Source organism: Empidonax traillii, unplaced genomic scaffold (assembly GCF_003031625.1).
Source record: "Empidonax traillii isolate 1590-97213 ecotype Southwest subspecies unplaced genomic scaffold, ASM303162v1 scaffold107:size1083646, whole genome shotgun sequence".
In the NCBI taxonomy this organism is placed as follows: domain Eukaryota; kingdom Metazoa; phylum Chordata; class Aves; order Passeriformes; family Tyrannidae; genus Empidonax; species Empidonax traillii.
In genome coordinates, this window is record NW_020955300.1 from 276,481 (window position 1) to 298,365 (window position 21,885).

The following is a 21,885-nucleotide window of genomic DNA, read 5'->3' on the forward strand; positions in this document are numbered from 1 at the left end:
GACAGATGTGACATTCAGTGCAGAAATATTCCAACAGAATATTCAATGGAAGGTTCAGCTTTGCCACTTTGGAAGTGAAAAATACTCTAGAAGTAATACCTATCAGAGGCTAAAATAGTTCAGCACCTCTCTTGCATCTTGCATAGCATAGTACCAATCCAGTAGTATTTTGTTCTTTTTCAGACAGAAAACTCATAAAAATAAAAGCTGAACACCTATCTGTAAGTTGGGTTTGTTCTGTCTACATTTTTGTAAATCTTTGTAATGCTTACAAAATTGGCTTAGGGTTTTTTCCCTGACTGCCTTGTAAACTCTGGATTTTTAGATGGAAAAAATAAAATGGAGTGCAATAGTTTCTGAAGTACAATGATCTACTTAAAGAAGAAGTCAGAAAGATTAGAGCAAAATTAAATACTGTAAAGAGAGATCTGAACAAAATATTCACTGAGAGCAAAAGACTGTTTAGCTTTACTCTTTGTTCACTATATCTGCCAAACACTTAGCAGATGGCTGCCAAGGCACTGATCAGATGTCTGAGACAATGCTGCCTCTGATGTTAACTTGGAAAAATATTTATATAGCATTTTATGTTCTTAAATAAATTATACAAGCGCTACACCTGCTTATTCAACTGCTTTTAGCAACAGTGAATACAGAACTAAGAGTACTAAGGTCATGATAACCAAGCAAAAACAATTATCATACTTGCCTGTTGTAAAGCTTTTCATAAAAGCTTTTGTTTGGTAATGTTAAGTGAATGTTTGGTAACGTGAGTTCCAGTACATAATGAGAATTGCTAATTGTTTTATCCTGAAACTCAGTCATTTCTACTACATCTCCTGGCATCACCATCTGGGGAAAAAAAAAAAAAAAAGAAAAAAATTCTTAAGTAAAAAAAACCCAAACCCCAAAGTGGAAGCCAGAAGATGTATATTAAATAGTGAGAATGTATTCATTTTGTCTGCCATAAGCACAAAGCAATAACAAAACTTTATAGTACCTCTTCATTTTCAAACATGACCCTACGAGAAGAAAAAGGAGAAGGCTCTGGTCTTCTAATATCACAGACATCCTTCAAAGAATGAGACCCTCCTTCTTCTTCCTCTTGAAAGTTATTATCACCTTCTTCCTCCTCAGCTGCTATCCTCTCCAGAATAGAGTGCACAGCCAGAGGGTTTATTTTCAATACAATCCTGACATTGGAGAAGTTATGCAGAATAAGCCATTAGATATGCTTATAATGTTTATATTTATGCAGTGTCACATGTCCCCTAGTTCTACTGGATTGACACTAAATACACACAGACTAAATAGCTCAAAGACCAGGGATTTTTTTTTATTATATAGTAACATATTTTATTACCCAAAGCAATACTGCTAAAAAAACCCCCAAACTTATGCATAGAAAGGGACATGGAAAAACAACCATCAGGTGAAAGAAAATGTTAGTGTCTGCTTTTTTCAACTTCACCAGGTAACCATTTAGGTGACCTTTTTTTAAGAAAAACCTGGCACTCTCTCAAAATAATGCTTGTTTCACTAGAACATTAACAGCTATTCAAAATACTGCGTGTGGCAGTATATTATATGTAAACACTGTTACAGAAAAATTTATTTGTGCCATTATAAAACTAAAAAATCTCCCTACAAATTTGCTGTCAGGAAGCCACTAAATTTTGTGGCAAAAAAGTACACAGCAAATTCTGTAGCAAATCTAAAACTGACTCTTTAAACATCCTCTTACATGCTTCAGTTGCTAGGTCATTCTCTTCAGTAAGTCTGAAGTACTGCATTGCCTTGCATGTGATACAAGCTGCAATTATTCAGTCTCAATATAGTTATTCTTACTGTTATTCTGGCTTATTAATATATTATATATTATATAATTATATAACTTATACTATTATATTAATATATAGTGTCACTATATAATATTTAATCCACTAATCTAATATTTTGAGGCAAAACTTGACTTGGGGGTTGTTTGTATTCAGTCTTGAATGCAGGAGAAAAGGTAAAGTGACAAAAGAAATGAGAGAATGATTACAGACTTGAAACTTTCAGCTAACTTTGACTGACATTTACTCAAGAAGTTTTTTATACTTCTTTTTGGGGTTTTCTATAAATTCTTAAGGTCTTTTCACAAGTTACATGTTCTTTCTTTGCAAATTATTTTCAAGCATTTACCACACAGGCATTAAAAATCAGAAAAATAGCAGTGCTTCTTAAAATCTAAACAACCCACATTAAAAAAACCCAAATGTTTTTTTTTACCGAGGCCAGTCAAAATTGTCTGATGATGATGTTACATCTCCATCTGTGCCACCAGACACTTGAAAAAATTTTATTGGTGTTTCTGCATTATCTTCTTCAAATGAACCTGGATAGAAAGAGATTTTTTAAAAATTAACACAGGAATGGCAACTACTAACTTCAAGTTAGCTACTCCTCAGGCTAGAGTCTAATGCAGCAATTGTCAGTGCTATTTACTAAGCTACTTAGGCAACTTTGGTTGTCTCTTCCTCCAAAAAATACCAACTTTTAGAAACAAAAATTATTTCACATTATTTGCTAGCTAGCAGTAGTTAGAAAACAAGATGCTTCTAATGCATTTACACTTATAGCATCAATACATTTTGTTACAGCCTTGATAAGTACACCAAATGACACATAAGCAGAAAAGGCTGCAAATATAAATCGTTTCACAGATTTATTACTTTGAGGGATATTAAAGACATGAAATTATTAAAATTTTCTCAATGGTTATTTAGGGAATCAACCACAGAATCACAGACTTATTAGCACTGGAAAGGACCTCTGGAGATTATCTAGTCCAACCTCTCTGCCAAAGCAGGGTCACCTAGAGCAGGTTACACAGGAACACAGCCAGGTTGGTTCTGAATATCTGCAAAGGGGGAAACTCCACAATCTCCCTGGGCATCCTGTTCCAGTGCTCTACCACTCTCAATGTAAAGAAGTTCTTCCCTGTGTTGAGGTGAAACTTCTTGTGTTTTAGCTTATGTCTGTTACTCCTTGTCCTGTCTCTGGGCACCACTGAAATGAGTCTGGCACCATCCTCTTGGCACCCCACTTTGAGATATTTATGTGCATTAATGAGACACCCTCTCAGCCTTCTCTTTTTCAGAGTAAAGCAATCCTGCTCCCACAGTCTCTCCTCATACGAGAGATGCTCCAGATCTCTCATCATCTTTGTTGCCCTCCGCTGGACCCTCTCCAGTAGCTCCTTGTCTTCCTTGTACTGAGGAGGCCAGAACCAGACACAACATTTCAGATGTGGCCTCATTAGAGCCAAGCAGAGAGAGAGGATCAGCTCCCTCAACCTGCTGGCCACACTTCCTGATACACGGCAGGACACCATTGCCCCTCCTGGCCACAAGGGCACACCTGCCAGCTCATGGTCCACTCGTCAACCACCAATTCTCCCAGGTCCCTCTCTCCAGAGCTGCTCTCTAGTAGGTCAGCCTTCAACCTGTACTGAGAGTTGGGGTTACTCCACCCCAGGTGCAGTGCCCTACACTTGATCTTGTTGAACCTCATTAGGTTCCTCCCCACCCAACTTTCCAGCCTATCAAGGTCCTGTTGAATGGCAGCACAGCCTTCAGGTGTATCAGCCACTCCCCCCAGTTTTGTGTGGCCAGCAACTCGCTGAGGGTGCATTCTATCCCTTCATCCAGGGAGGAATACTTCATTTCTAGACTTCTTACTTGTATAGCTGTAGGAACCCCCTAGGAATCTACAAAACTTACCCGGGACAGAGATCCCAGAGATACACTAAATTGAAACAAACTATTATAACAATGTAACAGAAAATAGATGAAATACTAGCTTAGATCTCAAAAACCAAGAATGCAAGCACTACGTTAGCCTCTTATTAGTTTTGTTTTGACTTATGTTGGTATTTAGTACAGAGCACTAAACATCAGCGGAGATATCTACTCAAAAATTCAGGTGGAAAGACACTCCCCGTGTTAATCCATGAGAGGACCTTTTCTCAACTACATAGTATTTGGGAAAATAAACAAGAACACTTGAGTATAATGTTAACATTCTTACCAGTTAGCTCTTTAAAGGTAAGCTCTAATTTAACTTGTTCTGGAGTTGACCCTCCTATAAATTCAGTTTTAAATTCCAGATCTGTAAATTCAAGATGAAGAATCTCCTTCTGAAGTGATTTCTTAAACCACGGTCCTCTTTCTTGATCTGACCGTAGGTCAGGTATTGGGAAGCGAACAGAGAGATTTAATGCTGGGGCAGTGACTTGAACTGAAACTCTACAGTTTGCAGGAGTATGTGAATCATCCAGAAAAACTTCAGTAAATGCTTTATGCTAAAAAACAAAGTAAATGGAAAAAAAAAATCTCAATTAGAGAAAATTGCATTAAAAGTGACTATGGGGAAAGCTTTTTGATGATGCAATATCTAAAAAAGAAAAATATTATTTTTGTATCAAAGAAAACACACACTAAGGCCAACTGCTATGACTCTTAGGATATTTTTTTATTATTGGTGCTGTCAAGATTCTATTTAGTTAGATGTCAAGTATTCGCAGAAGTTAGCAATCCTTCAAAAACATGTCTATTTTTGCATCTTTCTTTTTCTCTTATAGACAGATTACCAAACAATACTCAGCTGCAGTTAGGAAACACCATATCTCAGAAATTTTTTTTAAAATTAAGATTAAGAAACCAGGAATTACTATCCTGTGTATTTGCCTCTTTCAGGAAGTCATGTCATCCAGCTCCTGCCACTGACATGTCCTTCAAAGCCTCCTTGAGAGCAGCTTTTTGCTGACAAACACTGAAAAGAGTCATACTCTCAGGACACAACCATATTGATAGAAATGATTGATGTCTTACACACTCTTTAAATAACGGTTCTTTTAAATAGGTTTGAAGACTGATTTTTTTTTGAATCAACCAATGCAGCAATAAAGCTACATGAAGGTATTTGTTGCTGTGTAGTTAATTGGATTAATCATTCCTCAAGTACTTCAAGAAAAGTAATCTAGTTTAATGTTATTGTGCCAAAACTACTTCTGTGGGTCCCTAGCCACTAAAATGCAAAGCATATGCTGCCCATCCTCGTGACCTACCCCAAAAGCAGGCAGAGAGAGGCAAAAGCAATTGGGCTGACTGAGACACAAAGATTTCAATATACAAGTGGAATTCTCAGCAACAGTTTATATCAGCTGCTGGAGAGCATGATGGGACAGTTCATGGATGAGAAGTCAGTAAAGATTCCTCTTTTTTGCTCAGTTCTGCTTTAGGTCTGTTATCAAACATGCAATCACTGAATCTAAAATGAGAACCTATGTCAGATGGCTACTATTCTGTGTCAAAAGTTTAAAAAAAACCAAACAAACACAAAAAAGCAACAACAAAGGAAAGAATAGAACAAAAAGAAACAAAAACCCCCTCACATAAAAAAAAAAAACCCTCAACCACCATAAATCAATCAGAATTAGCAATCTCAGGCTTAGTGCTATCCTGACTTCCTCCTGCAAAAAACCCAGCAAGTTTATTATTCAATCTTTCTTTTAACTTACCAGACTTATGTGCTTATTGTAAGAAGCGTACATGTGAGATGCCATCATTTCCACTGTAGTTAATTTCTGTGGCTGAAGTAAGGAATTCAATCTGTCTACAATACTAATATCCAGCTCACAAAATACAGGACTTAACTTTATTTGTAACTCTGCTTTCTGTGGTACAGAACTGAGTCTCCCTTGACTACCCTAAAAAGAAAGAGAAAAAGCAGTAAAATCTTGAATAACAACATAGTGAAACAAATTATAATAACTGAGAGTTAAGGACTCTCTGTTTTACCAGTTAGATAGCTTTCTGTTCAAATAAACCAAATTAGACAAAGGTTATTATACAGAAACTTGGTCTTTTAAATCTGCCACCTTACCTGAGGTCCTCTATTATCTGAATGCTTATAATGCAGCTGAAGGCATGGCACAGCATGAGAATCATTTTTTTCTTCAGAATGAAATGTCAGCAGCTTTAGGAAAAAGAAAAAAAGTGTTAATAAATAAGGAGGAAAGAGTTGACACAGGAAAAGGTATTTATGACATTTTACCTAGAAGTAGGTAACCCCACATTCAAGTCAGTGAACAGAGCCCCAGCCCAACTGCTTACTCAGTGCACTTACTCAGATACTTTATTGGATGTCTGACCAATAAAAGAGCTGGAAGAATAATAATCATGCAAAGAAACCTTTGCATTGCTCAACTCCACTGGTTAGTTTTTAGAAAATATTTACTCCAATTCCCAAACTGTCTTAGGTAGATTTAAAAGAAGTAAACTAGTGGAGTTTGGCTACTTGTTGCTATTCCTGTCAGGTATGACAACAGCCATGTTTGCTATTTGAGCTCAGAATTAAAATATAAGTTATATCTGAAAACCATAACATGTTTTAAACAGTAAAAAAATTAAGACAAATTTAAATTACGACCATTTCAAAATCTAGCATTGTCAGTTATACAATTAATATTTCTTTTCCATGGCATTCTCTCTATTTTTACATACCTCTGTATAGTGAGGCTGCTTGGAATGAGAATCAGTAGAAAAAAGGCATTCCAGGAACTCCATATCACCAATGGATAAATCAGTACTAAAACTTCGAGAGGCAGTCCTTTGTCTTTGTTCATAAGACACTTTGATGCCAGTACCTATAAACCTAATTATTAAAATCATGAATTATGAAAAGTAGCATAAAACAATATCAAAGTCAATAACAATAACAAAGTCACGACTTAAATATGCAAAATAAGATCACTACGATCCTTTTAAAATCATTAAAAGAACCATAATTTCTTCAAAAATATGAAAATATCTAATTATAACAGATTTCGCAAAAAAGATAATGGAGCTCACTTATGTTACACAATCAGCAATGGTCAGCATAGAGAAATTTCTAAAGAACATTTTAGACATCTAACCTGAGGTGCAAGTCACATAAATCTAACATCCTTGGACAATGCAAAAGTTAAATGTCTTAGAAAGTCTAAATTACATGCATGAGATAAGAAAAGGCATTTATACCCTCACATATTTTACTTCATACACTGCACTGGGGTGGTAAAAACTTCTGCAAAAAAAGGACTGTTGACTGACTTTGGGATTTTGTTCACATTTATATTTATTCTCTATTTTGCACTAAGTAAACTCCTAAGCTCCTTCAAGTAGAAACAGTGGAATAAAAAGAATCCTGTAAAACACAGCTATTTCTAAAGAAATAATAAACTTAATGATTCTTGACTCTAGATTTCTGTGGTAGAAACTGTGCCTAGTTTAATTCATCTATTAAAAAAGCTAAGTGATTTTAATATTTATAATATTTTCTCTTTTTTTTTTTAATGTAAGAAAAAAAGTCTTGGACAACAGATGTCAAAATTCAAGACAATTTTGAAATTAATAAAGTCTAATGCAATTCAAATATTAAGTGACACAATTCCTACAGAAAAAAAACTTACTTAATTCAAATTTACTTCAAATATATTTTTGTTAATTATATTTATTAATAAGCAAAGTTATACCTAAGGTGATCATGAGAACAAGCTTCTGCAAATACTTCTCGGAAGGACAGAAAATCTTCTGTTGAAAACTTAATTGGCTCAATCTTTTCTATTCGGGCAAAGAAATCCCGAGCCATTGGTGTCAATGGGTTAAGGTTCAGTGAACTTTCAGGTGGGGGTAAAGGGTCAATATGAAGTACAGACACTGAGAAAGTTCCAACTGCCAGTCTAAAAAGCAGCTCAGGTCTGGATTCATCCACAGAAACAGATCTGGATGGAATAGCTGAAATACAAAATTAAGTTCACGTAATTTTTCAGCAATAACACATTTATAAAATCATCTTACTTTTGATTTTCATTTCTTTTTACCAAGTTGCTGCATAACAATTCATTTTCAGAATTATCTATCTATCTATTGTTACTTACATGTCCTTCTTAAGGAAGTCTGGTGAACCACATTGGCTGCTAGCGAAGAACCTCTTGGAGGCTGTAATTCCTGTTTGTTGCGATCAAGAAAATCACCCCAAGTTGGCTGAAGCTGGAACAAAAGTACATATGACCTTAAATTTGCAAAGAGTTGTTAGACATTAGATCAAACATAAATAATAAGGTAAAGAAACAAAAAAACCCCAACATGTATAATCAATGTCATGCCATTTCATGGAGTATAAGTGCTCAACTTATCGATGCAGATTTGCTTCATTTTGGGGTATGCTTTTTAATTCTATGATCTTCTACACCCACATATTTTTAAAGCTGAAGTTGCACTCTCCATGTGCTTTTTACAGAGAGATGGGAGAATACATGCTCAACTATTCTCTATGGCTTTCATTAAACAAAACACTCATCATATAACAGATTTTGCAAAGATGGTGATAACAACTTAAGTTTTTATATTGTTTCAGGAATAACATAATATAACAATTTTGTACTTTTTATTGTCACAGTCTGTGTAGCCTATATTAAAAGAAAACCCAGATGGCAAACATTCAGCTATTAAAAAGAAAATAAACCACAAAGTATCCCACATAAGCTTCAAGGCATTTGAAAACACGTTTCCTAGCTTAGTGGCCAAATAAATGAGAACCATTCCATTTCAATTTCCATAGCAGAAAAGGAATATTATCAGCGCTAAACGTTTTCAATTGTTCTAGAATTTTTCAATAGTTCTTGATATTGTAAAAATCCAACAGTTATGCAACAGTGTCAGACAATACTGTTAATTTCAAAGAGATTTTAAATATAGTTAATACTATACCACTGTAGTGCTGAGTGGAGATCCTGCTGGTGTAGTTGTGTATGTACTAGTTAAAGACAAATCCAGATCCATGGTTGGAGGATCTCCAAGAGGTGGAAGGGAGGAAAGGCTGTGAGACATGTCCATTTCAGCCATTGAGAAGAAAACTTCTTCTTCTAATAAGAACCACAGAGAGTAAAGAGTTATTTTTTAATTAAAAAATCACTTTACTTTTAACAGAAATGTATTCATAAGTTTACAAATACATTATTTACAGAAGTTCCAAGGTTTCTTGATGCTGAGATTTAAATAAAAATAAAAAAAAAAAGGAAAAAACCCTAATGAGTACTAAAACAGTTAAATGTCTCATTTTCATATTCAAGGTAGCATATTTTATAGAAACTCATACACTCTCCTTTTGACAAATCAAAGTTCATACTTTCACATTAAAAATAATTAGCAAAAAATCATTGCAATAAAAATATCAGGGAAATACAACTATTAGATGTAATTTCTATTCTAGATGTAATTTCCTCAACCATACATTTGAAAAGATGTTACACTGCATGTGTATTTGCTGTGTTGCACATTAATATAGACTGAACAATTCTAATGAAATACTGAATCAAGTCTAGCTTGCTACCTAGTTAATTTTTTATTCAACTTTACAATTAATAGGATTACAATTATTTTATGTCAAAGTAATTTTAATATATAAGTTGGTAAGATTGAAAGATGAACAGTAAATTTAAACAATCTTAACAACTGATTATTTGCTATGTTGCATCATCTTTTATACTTGCCACGACTAGAAGGTGTTCTGGCACTCTCTGTCTCATAGAAACTTTGTTCAGATGATGCTCCTGCCGACAAAGACTCTTTTCTTAAATAACGTTTCAACTCCATCTGAATCCGGTACTCGTCCTCCTGTTGCATTGGTCGGTTCTTCCTATCTTTATTTGATAATTCTATCCTGTTTAGACTCTCTGCATTCAAAAAAAAAAAAAAAAGGACAAATGCCCACTGTAATTTCCTTAAGAGTATCCCTAAGAAAATTCAAAAATTTAATCTCAAAATTAACTGTTGCTGTATATATATATATACGCATCTGTAGATATACACATATACACAAACACGTCTATTGTACATCAGATGTGTATTATGTGAATTTTGTTGGTCTGAAGATTTTACCTGTCCAGAACAGACTACTCTCTCCCCAGCATTCATTAACTTCAAGGCTGAAGAAAATATCTTAAGTTCATATATGCAAGTCACATATAATACTAGCATACATTTTTCAGTCAGCTTTAGGGACTAAGGTCACAACCTCTTAAAGGTTTTACTATGAAGGAATTTTTAAAATTTCAGGTTTGGGAAATCTTTTTGAAAATATTAACTACCTACCCTAATAAGTGTGTTACATGAGGTAGATGGGGGAACAAACCAAAACACCCTTGTCCTTCCAACGCAGTAGATGAAACACCGCTGTTAATTCTTCACCAATATGGACAAACAGACTCAGTTACTGTCTGCTCTATGTTTTCTGTGCCTGTCACTGAAGCACAGAACAGGGAAGCTAAGCTCCTCTCATGAAACAGCACTACAAGAACCACAATTGGTTTGGTCTCCTGATTTTCCCCACCTAGAATTTTCTCACCTCTTGTCCTATTACATAATACTTGTTCAGCCTTATTTGTTATTTTTTTCATTACTAGCATGTACAATTTGCAACTGAAATCAATAAATTGGTCATAGGCCTAATACAGAGCAGCTACAAAACATTTTGCTAATATCAGATAAACATTCATAATAATTTACCACAAATTTTGTTTCCACTGAGGAAATTCATTTATCTAGCAAAGTTCACTTTTTGCTCAATACAATACATATTTAAATTTTACAGAATGTTCACTTGCCTGGTCCAGCAACAGCTGCTACCATGTCCAAGAGAAGATGCACCTGTCTTGGTGACAGAAATAGATGTACAGAGTCTATTTGTCCATCTATATCCAACTAAAAAGAAAAGAAAGAAGACTTTCAAGAACATTGAAGGAATTTTTTTTTTAAGTCTTGAATCGACTATTTTGATAACAGATTTTTGACGTTTTTGATGTAAATACAGCCATTCCAGCAATATCTTCATTTTCTACACAACACCTTGAAATTTAATTGTGTATGACTTCCAATCTGTAGCTCGGCAGGATAAATGCAAATGTGTCACTACTAGGTTAAAATAAATACACAGTCTCAGAATAGAAAGCCTTAAGAATTTCATTAATCTGCTAATATTTTTTTCTTGTAATAATTCCAGAAATAATCAACTATATAAAGTTAGTTATTATGTACTAATTATAAAATATTGACACTAGCAGCTTCTGAAATAGACCTTAAAACTGCAATGGTTCTCTTCAGGACTCCTCTTTAGTATACAAATTAATAAATTCACATACTTTCTTCATGACAAGTGGGATGTTTACAGAAGTCTAACTGTTTTGAGATGGTACGCAACAGAGCAAGCCACTTAGCTTTAGAAAGCAAACCAAGCTAAAACCATCTTAAAAGACTTGCATGGATTTATTTTTCAATTCAAGAATCCTGTACTCCCAGACACTGGTCCATTTGTGATTATTACTCATTGTATTGGGTGTGACAAGGTATTGGCAGTGAGGTTTTGCTGCAGGGCCAAGAGGTCAGGGTCTGCCTAGAGCTGGTTCCAGCCAGTCCTGTAATGGATGCACCTCAGGACACAGCTGAGCCTACCAGCAAAGCTAGTGGTGACTCCTCGGAAAGGTATTTAAGGAAGGGCAAAATGTTGCATGGGCAGTGAGGAAAAAAACCTGCAAGAGAAACAATCCTACAAACACCAAGGTAAGGGTAGAAAGAGGGGAAGCAGGTGCTTCAGCTGCCAGAGCCTCTGGAAGAGATCACAGAAATCTACACTGCAGCTCATGGAAGATCCCACTCTGCAGCAGACAGATGTGCCCTGGAGGAAGCCTGTGGTGAGCCCACACTGGAGCAGGTTCCTAGAGGAGCTCAGCTGATGGAGAAGAACCCACATAGGAACAGGTTCTCACATCAGGAACCATCGTTCATGGAGAACCCACATGGGAGCAAGTTTATCCTGCTGGACTGTAGCCCATGGATAGGACCCACACTGAAGCAGTTTGTGAAGGACTGCAACACGAGAGACCCATACTGCAGCAGGAAAAAAGAGTGAGGAGGAAGGAGCAGCAGAGAGGAACTGTTATGAACTGACTGCAACCCCTCAATTCCCCATCGTCCCTGCACTGCTTAAGGCAGTGAGGAGGTAGGAGTTGGGAATGATGAAGCAAAGTTGAGCCTGGGTAGAAAAACAGGTGAGGGAAAGCTAGTTTAGTTTGTTTCTCAGCATTCAACTCCATTCTACTTGGCAATAAAGTCAATTAATTTCCCCTAAGCTGAGTCTGCTGTGCCTATGGCAGTAACTGCTAAATGCTATCCCTGTCTTTATCTCCATCTATGAGCTTTTTCACCACATTCTCTCCCCCTGTCCAGTTGAGAAGTGTCAGTGAGAACAGGTGGATAGGTGTATGACAGCCAGCCAAGGTCAAGCCACCACACTCACTGCGGGGAAGGTGGGGAGAGGGGGAAAACAACCAAACAAAACAAACAGGCATGCAACTGAATGCAGTTGTATAAAAATATACTTTTGCTCATAAAGACCTTAAAGGAATATTTACCTAAGTGGAAAAAAGAAATTATCATACTGTTTCCTATTTTTTTTCATCCTTTGGAAAGTTGTAAGAAAATAACACTACTGAAATGAGTGTACTTGACATGAAGTTACGAAGTGTACTTTGTATTTTACATGCTTGAAATGTCTATTGTAACATAATTCAGTTTCCAGAGTAAAAAAAAAAAAAGCAATATACTGTATCTATGTTCTTTGCAATCTGCATGAACTCTACCTGATAAATCAAAAATCAGTTCCTTCTTCAATTTTGTCATGTCGTATTACACCCATTCACTAGTTCAGATGTTACTCTTATTTAATTTAATAGCATTTTACCTGCACTTGAGATCAACTTGCAGAGATCGATGCTAGGCCTCGAACATTTTGTATAAAACAAAATTTACTCTCAACTGTGCCCTTGACATTTTTCTGCTAGCTATATTAAAATACATCTAATGATATAAAAGTGGAAAATCCTCAGCAACATCTGGATATCAATTAATTTAAGGGTGTTAATTGCTTTAACTATTCATGCTTCTGAAATAGCCAGTATTTTTCTACTTCACACCAAACAAAATGATATTTATCTTTTCAAGGTCTCTTCTTAACTGAATTAACAAGAAAAGTTAAACATTGACTAGAAATTGCTGGACATAAAAAAACTTTTCTACTCCAGTAGAAACTTTATGCTTTCTATGAAATACAGTATGGTATACAAGACAGGTCAATAGTCGGTTTTAAATTTGGAGACAAGGGGAATATATCTACACAACTTTACTTATATACTCACACTTTTTTAGGAAAATAGGGCTTTATTTTCAACTTCTTTGCTTCCTGCATATTTATGTAAAATAAATACTATATTTATATAAATATAAATGTGTACATTTCATTATGGCATTATTATTTGATTTACTGTAGATTTTAATACAAAAATTCACTAATAGAAATGTTCGTTAGTTTTATAATGCTCCAATTCTGAAATTATTTAACCTAATTAATCATTTACACTTTACTTGTAATTGTTAAAGTGAATTATACCCTTTTAAAATCAAAGTGATTTTAGTCAACCACCAGTTACACATTCCACACAGTTATAGGCAAATCAGTCACAGTGCTACAAGAAAACAGGACAAATGAACAGTAGCAGGAGTTTCACAAAAACAAAACAATTTTCTCAGAAGTAACTCAAATATATAAATTCATAGAATGGAATCAGAGAATCAATAAGGTTGGAATAGACCTTCAAGATCATCAAGACCAACCTTCAACTGAATACCACCCTGCCCACTAAACCATATCGAAGTGCCACATCTACTTGTTTTGTTGAACGCTTAAATTCAGTCTCTAACATACAGAAATTCCCCTTTAATGGATTTCAGTTTGAATATAAAGAATATACAAGAAAACTAAATGCATTCTGTTCCCTTAAGAATCTTACCAATTTCTGGATGTAGTAGGAAAAAAAAAAAAAAATTCTACAGAACTATTAATTTAGTTAAAGACCAGGAAAGCATGACTAACCTTAGCTCCAGGAAGTACTTCATTCTGCTTTAATGTTAGGCTCAACTCCATTCTACCAATCAGCTTACAGATCTGTACAGGGTCAGAAGGAGTAATTTCTGGCAAGTTTCTTGTTAATTGGGGATGTGGCTCATAAATGATTTTTGGATTCCAGCTAGGTGAAAGCTTTGGTTCAGTTGCCTTAAAATGTTACAGAGAAAAGAATAAGAATGTACCTCATTTCTTAAAACAAACAAAACAAAAAAAAAAAAAAAAACCAGAAGCATTTCAAATAAGAATATCACACAAACAATCATTTTACAACAACTATAAATATGACAATGGCATTGAAATTATGTATTGATAACTGCGAAAAAAATAAAGCATGTAAAATGTGAAGCCTTAGGCCTTTGCAAAAAAGAGGAGCAAGTTTCCATAGAAGAGTGAAACTTTTTAAAGTTGCAACAACATTCCAGCACAATATGTTAAAATTTACTCAATCCTAATGACTCCATTTCCTTCCCCCTTCTCAAAATCAACAGCAATTGATTATAAAACTTATCAAACACAGATTCAAGTAAAAGTTCAACTCTTGTATCCTTTAGAATTAATCTAATATATTAGTGTAACAATATATTCTTTCATCAATTTACACCCTCATATATTTAATTTTACCAGCTGTGTAGCTGAGCACACTGGGGAGGACTTTGCTGATGCAGGAAACTCATCCCAGAAGAAAGAGACACCTGAGAGCTGCAGTAACTTGTGAGCAAAAGCTGTGGGCTGATGTACATTAATACCAGAGCACTCATCTGCAGTTTCATCACAGTACATAGTTCTGGGAGACAAAAGAAAGGAAATAAAGATGGTGTGTACCTATAAATTGTTACTTCTACTGGGCTCCTTAACCTTTAAGTTTGTACATGACCTCTCTCTTCATACTATTTACAGTGCCATTCACTGTCACGAAAGGAAAATCCACCACTCTCAGGGAATGTGTGAAAACCTTAAAAATTTTCTATGGAACACCACAGGAAAATTGAGACATGCTTCCACTGCAAACATACCCCAGTGTATTACCTTAGTCCCTACATCTAATCTGGCCACAAGGTGAAGGAGTCTAAACAATGCTTCTAAACTTATCTTCCGATTAGGACACACACAATTCTTGCTTCAGAATCTGAACTTTTTAAAACTCTGCCATCTAATACTTCTCTGTTGTCTAATAGCACTACTTGAAAGTAACATTCTGTCAAAATGAAAGTTGAAGAATAAGCTCGAATCTTGTAAAATTTCTTAAAAGAGACAGTATAAACAGTCAGCTCTTCAAAGGTGTAAGACTATACACGATGGTATTTGCAGTGTAAATATATACAAACTTTTCCAGAAGTAAAATCTATCAAACATCAAAACAACATGTTATTTAACAGTTCATTTCAATATACTTTTTAAATTACAGAAAAGAAGGTTTGGTCTGGAAATGGACTTCCAGTAGAAAAATAATCACAGCTGATTATTAATCTCTCCTGAACTGAGCATAACAACCAGAAGCTTACAAACGTTTAAAACCAAATATACTTTGTTAGCAACTCTCAATAAGCATCAGTTTTATTTGGTACTTTGCGAAAGAGTATGATTACACTCTCCTATAGGTTAAAAAAGATCTACTTTAGGAAGGTATAGAATATTCTAAGTTCAAAATAATTACAGAAGTCACATGGGCTCTTTTGAAACTTCATAAAGGACCTAAACTCTTGATGTTTTGGGGTTTTTTTTCCCCAGGAGTGTACCTTTCTTTCTGAAAAGATCTGAAGTGTCTTATTCAAAGGGGTTGGTGCATTTTCTAAACTGAAGAGATGGCTTGATTTGCCACCAATATAAGACTGTTGAACATCTGAGAAATTATACTCATTAACTGTGGAAGTTGATGAAAACTTTTATTTGGGAAAATAACCCAGAACTCTTCTAATTCGATGGTAAATACCCTTAGTGTCAAGATGTTCAGTGGAAACTGAGTGGAGAAAATGCTCACTGGCATTATAGAAGAGGTACTCAAGAGCTAGTGTCTAACTGTATACTAAAACCACGTAGAATATGTTTCATTCATGCACACAAGAAATGGCAAAAAGTGCCTTAGGAAAAAAAATCCACAGATTAAAGAAAAAATTGTTTACCTTTCAATTCTGACTTCAAGTGCAGTTCCACTTTTAGAGTTCTCTGGCACATGTTCTAGTCGCAAAACAGTATCTAAAAAGGTAACTTTCACTCTTCTTAAAACTTTAAAGAGAAAACAAAAAAATACAATGTAGGCAATTAAGTTACTGAACAAATACTTTTATAATTAACCCTATTAAATGGTCTTTCATTTTGTTTAAGTTCTCAGCATTTATTTTAGTATAAATAATCAATTAAGTTTTACAGTGTAACAAGACACCAAGAGACAATGGTAACTCCTAATAAATGTCCAGTATGTACATCCATAGCGTATAAGTGGTCTTTAAAGCTTGGATATTAGAGCAAGTGACAGCCCAAACCAAGTTGTTCTGTAGCTCAGTGTGGATGATCCTCAAAGAAAGCATCTGCTTCACTGTGCACCATGGCTGAACTCCTGAACCTTGGGCAGCACCAAACTGCTCAGTAATTCCATTTCTAGACTGGACACTTCCCTTAGCTCACACTTTTCAGCGCTAAGTTCTCCACCACATAATGTGGTCATAAGGCCTTAGTTTCTTCCATTTAAAAAAAAACCACCTCCAACAAAAAACAGGATTTCTGAAGTTCTTCTATCAACGCGGTGTGATTACGGTGGCATGATATATCATAACAGGTCAGCTTTCCATAAAAACAGCTGAAAAAACATTCTCCATTTCTCCCTCCACAGCATCACTACTAACAATCTAAGCCTGTCTGATGAATTAAACTGACATCTCCAAAACTAAGGCATCTCACCAATCACTCAGGAGCAGATTTAACTGGATTTGTTCTGGTGAAAACAAACACCAACTTGCCCTGAATCAGGGCTCATTCTGTCCACTGAACAAAGTATACAATATTTTAGTAAGTAAATAGGGCAATTTTTCCCTGCTTCAAAAACAACATCCCTTCCTCTCTAAATTTTACAGGTAATGCTAACAAATGGAAATTTGTCAGATAAGTTATGGCAATTGAGTTGCCATTTTGTAAAAACAAGACATAACATAAACTGATTTAACCTCAGATGTTAATTCAAATTTCAGTAATTAATTCATACCTGTTTCAATAGTTTCTGCAAATTTCTCAAGTCCTTCAAAAGGCTGGGACCCTTCTCCTTGTTCATCTGTCAGTTTTTGGCTAAGACACTCTTTTGCAAGCTGCATACTACTGGTCATAAAACTTGACCAATACATAGGCTCAGAACCAGATGCTGTGGAGTAAAAGAAGTCTTGATAAATCTGACTGTGAACATTATGAAACTATAAAGACATTTGGCACAGGAAAGAATTTCAACAATTTAATGAGAAGTCATACTTAAAAACAAATTTACTTATAAACTCCCTTTATAGACTTTACTACTTTAAAATTATTTTAATCTACTTAGATTGCTTTGGTAGGAAAAATTATTTTAATCTACTTAGATTGCATTGGTAGGATTCTGGTATTTTAAGACTCAATATAAATAAGATGAAAACAAGTAATCAACAACATAATCAATCTTCAGCACTGGTTTAAGTGAATAACTTCTGGAGTTCTTTTACCATATTGGTATGCTTTTGTGGGCAAAATTGGCAAAATTAAGTAAGTCCTATTTTTAAGAATTATTTCAAGGTTTCTTATTCCATCTGGAACATATCCTACATGAAGAAAGACTAAACGAGGTTTAAGATATTATCTTAGCATATTAGAAAACATTTTAAATGACTAACATAGACCTGACATAGTAAATAGAACATCATAAAATCAGAGAGAATGGCAAGTATTAAGCTGAACAAGTTTTCATCAGCCAGATTATTTAATTGACAGTTCATTCCTGCCAGGTAATACCAAGCCTATTGTGAGCAAATACTATAAAACTAGGTTAGGAAAGTTAATAAAATTCAACTAAAACACTCTAGTTCAGGCAGAAAAAAGTAAAACTAGCACAAATGCAAACATGTTAAATGGGCAAAACACTTCAGCCCAGCATTCAGGCCTGGAAACATTCATGTGGCTATAGAAGTGTGATAAAACCAGCTCTGTGGGGAGTTTTCTACACTGTTTATTCTATTATAAAGCACTGTGCATGGAAGAGAACTAAATGGATGCAAGTGAATAAATTAAAAGTTTCCCTCTAATGCCATCATTCTTTTAAAGCAGTAATCCTTCATCAGAAAGTAAGATAGCTCAAAACTTAATTCCAGTTAAACAACTAAGGATGAAATTCAGAGTATATACATGCAAGTAAGTTACTTAAGGTAACCTGCAACAGATGAAAAATAGGTTAGGTTTAATGCAGGCTTTTCTCTTCTTCATGACATATTTAAAGAAATATTTTATTCCATCTTTTCCACACTATAAAAAGGAATACAAACTAAAATCCTCAGACAACCAAACAACAATTTTCACATACTAAGTGTTCCACACATGCTATAACAACACATCTTAGCAGAATTTATGGAGGTTTGGTGACAAGTGAAAATTTATCACCATATCAGTTAGATTCATCTGGATACAGACAAGTTAGAAGAAATCAGCCAATCCTCTCAGGATTAGATTACAGAAAGATAAGTATTTAGAGTACTTAAAAGTCAATAATTAAGACTGTGATAGCAATTAAATTACATTAGTTGTTCTCCAAACACACAAGAAGACGCATCTTTTACCCTAAAGTAGCCAAAGAAATCCAGAACCTCTCTGTAACCCCTCTTCATGGTCTTATACTATGGTGTTACCCTACTGCCAGCTACCAATGCTGATTAACAGCATATGGCATACGACACCCTAGCTAATTAAAACTCCTTTCCACATAGTACTACTTTCATTTCAATAGGTCTGAAACAGCTTGGAAGAGATACAACAGTAGGAGCATTTTAAGTTATTTATCAGAACAACAACTAATTGAGTTGAAAACCTATGGATGAATACTTGATGGTTTCTTCTCTTTATTACATTCTCTAACATTAATGTATGTAAACTAAATGGCATTTTAAATAAGGCAAGGACTGAGTAAAGCAAAGGTAGCCTTTTGACTCTGAAAAACTGTAAAGAATCTCCTTTTCTAAAATGAAAAAATAAGCCTACCAAGTCTTGGTCTCGGCCTGAAGACCATCTCTAATCCTTTTACTTCTAACGCACAGTTATCCTGTAGCAATGATCCCCATGGAACAGATAAAGAAATTGATTGGATAAATCCATCTGTGACTTCCAGAGGTGCATCTGCAGACTCCAGGATCTCATTAAGACACTAAAAGAGAATAAAAAAAAAAAAATTTTTTTTAAATCGTCTCCATAATGCATCTAACTAATAAAACACTTTGAGACCACCAGAAAATGAATTATAGTCAGAAAGACAAAAAATAGTCACTTTCAAGTATCTCAATTCCACTACAATATGTTTCACATGAATTACCTAGCTTTCAGCATAACACAGATTTCTCTGTGGTAACTGCATAATCTGTATTTTTGCACTATACAAAAAACGTCTTCCAACTTCCTCTTATAAATACTACAGTACCAAAAAAAGTAAATCTATTCTTTCTTTGGCAGTACTTGAAAAAACTGAAAACAGGCTGACAGTAAAAGTAGAAAAAGTACCTAAACTCTTAGTGACAGGAGTATTTCATAGCATGTATCTTCAGTGTAATGTTCATTTTCAATTTCTCTGTGACACTGAATCAGTGGAACCAAACAATCACCTCTTGCTGTGTAACACACTTGTCATTTCTATATCATATCTTTATAGTAAAATGCTACAATCAAGTTGCCCTTGGTATTGTACCAGCTCTGAAGTAGTAAATTCAGATTTTTAAGTCTTCCACAATCCTCAAAAAAACTCCCTTGTTGCATTATATAGGTTTCATTACATCCATATAGACCAAACATATTCTTTGCATGTACGTTAAAAAAAACCATGAGTCCCTGTTTGTGCCTTGCTTCAAAAATGTAGTTGAAACTGAAGTTATGGAACAAGAACTACCTAGTCTGCTTTAATGAAACAAAAAAAAATCTAAATCACATACCAAATTTGGTAAGTGCAACTTTCCAACATAAACAAGACCCTACTAAAGACTGTGGTTGTAATAATATGACATAATCTTCAACAGGCAAGAAAAAGTGTGGTTTTGACCTTCCTGTGTTGAACAAGGCCGCTGATTTTACCTGAGAAAATGCATAAATTCAACATCAAAACTTTTGGAAGGATTTAAAAGTTGTTTTCCATTTTAATCATATTTAAAATGTTCCAATTATATAGAAAAATTTAAAAATAAACAAAATAAGTTTTCAGGAAATTACATTTTTCATTCTCATGTCTCCAGGTGCAAGTTTCCCATTATGTTAACTTGTTGCTCTGCTTATGCTTAATAACTTTGCTTTTGGAATCTTGTTTGCCTTGCATGTTCAGCTTTTCTAGTTTCTGTTCCAAAGTCCACTTAAGCAGCAGGAAAAGACACCAACTTTAAAGAAACAGAACCTGAACAGTCCTACCACAAAGTTATTTAGGAATCAAATAATCAGTTAAGATTCAGTGACATAAAAATTATATTTTGAACTCAAATATAAAAGTTCAAATATAATTGAACTTAAACATAAGAATTATACATGTGGTAACAGCATGAGATAAGTAAAAACAAAATCTGAAATGAAAACTGTATTTTAAAATATCACAGGTTCATTTTAATCATTCAAACCTTTGTAAAGTACTTTCTATAGCAGGAAGTAAGCTAGCTACTGTATTTTGAATAAATCTGACTGAGATGTGATTTTTATACCAATATAGATGGTGATGAAAATAAGAGTATTTCAGTGCATTGCTTATTATTTTAAAATTGCAATTTACTATCTAAAAGCAAAAAAAAATGAAGCATTCCTGAGCTAAATTGCTTCATAAATAGGCCAGTTGTTCATAGAAAGCAGCAATTAGAGCCTTTCAAGTGAAATTTTAAAACTGAACCACAGCCTTTATGTCAGGACTTGTTTGCACATAACTGACCAGAAGTCTCCGGATAGAAATCACAGTAACACCAGCAGAAAAAGTGCCATTTGATGTATACTAAAATTCAGTCACAAACATTATGTATTACATTTTGATTTTTCTAAACAGTCCAGGTCCCAAAAGGCAAACACTAATAGCCCTAGCTATTTCTACATATCTTTACAATCTGTAAACACATACAATGTTGGCTGAAGTATCTACAGCGCTCAGATGAACAGAAGTATCCACAAAAATGGATACCATGTAAAAATGCAGCCATCGTGGTGATTCATTGAGAAAATAGGTTCCAATGACTAGGGGGAAAAAAGAGGTGTAGTACTTCCGCGACATCTGTTTTTGCAATCTGTCATACATGAGAAAGTCACGTGCAAGGAACCTCAAACATGTCATTGTTTACGAGTGGAACGAAAAATGCTGATCCACAAACGGGGAAGATCACCTAAGCATTACTGTATATTCATTTAATCACTGTGTATACATAACGAACTGCTTGTTTAGTACTGGCCCGTAACTGCTGCTGTTACAAAGTATTTACATTTTAAATAATATCACTTTGACTCGCATCGAGTGCTCCATATCCACTAGAGGGCATAACAATTCAATTAAAGCGACCAGCCTTACTGTAAGCCTGCCACAGAAAACAAGCTGCAGACACAGCTAAAAAAGAAATGAACGAACAAGCAAACAACCAACACTGGTAACATTGAGCATTTCTGCAAATGTCT

The 21,885-nt window shown here is 34.8% G+C and overlaps 1 protein-coding gene across 3 annotated transcripts in view; it reads right to left on the reverse strand.

Moving 5' to 3' along the window:
- Positions 1 to 21,885, reverse strand: part of ATG2B (autophagy related 2B) — a 48,691-nt gene that overhangs the window by 25,561 nt on the left and 1,245 nt on the right. For all 3 annotated transcript variants that reach the window (XM_027882579.1, XM_027882578.1, XM_027882577.1), the window contains exons 2-18: positions 19,249 to 19,411; positions 17,243 to 17,395; positions 16,167 to 16,269; positions 14,668 to 14,830; positions 14,014 to 14,193; positions 10,694 to 10,790; positions 9,581 to 9,763; positions 8,799 to 8,953; positions 7,967 to 8,078; positions 7,562 to 7,823; positions 6,552 to 6,702; positions 5,932 to 6,024; positions 5,567 to 5,755; positions 4,075 to 4,348; positions 2,275 to 2,380; positions 1,001 to 1,193; positions 710 to 852 (exon numbers count right to left, since the gene is read on the reverse strand). In XM_027882579.1, coding sequence (XP_027738380.1) covers positions 710 to 852; positions 1,001 to 1,193; positions 2,275 to 2,380; positions 4,075 to 4,348; positions 5,567 to 5,755; positions 5,932 to 6,024; positions 6,552 to 6,702; positions 7,562 to 7,823; positions 7,967 to 8,078; positions 8,799 to 8,953; positions 9,581 to 9,763; positions 10,694 to 10,790; positions 14,014 to 14,193; positions 14,668 to 14,830; positions 16,167 to 16,269; positions 17,243 to 17,395; positions 19,249 to 19,411 — 2,720 coding nt within the window. The remainder of the gene's footprint in view (positions 1 to 709; positions 853 to 1,000; positions 1,194 to 2,274; positions 2,381 to 4,074; positions 4,349 to 5,566; positions 5,756 to 5,931; positions 6,025 to 6,551; positions 6,703 to 7,561; positions 7,824 to 7,966; positions 8,079 to 8,798; positions 8,954 to 9,580; positions 9,764 to 10,693; positions 10,791 to 14,013; positions 14,194 to 14,667; positions 14,831 to 16,166; positions 16,270 to 17,242; positions 17,396 to 19,248; positions 19,412 to 21,885) is intronic.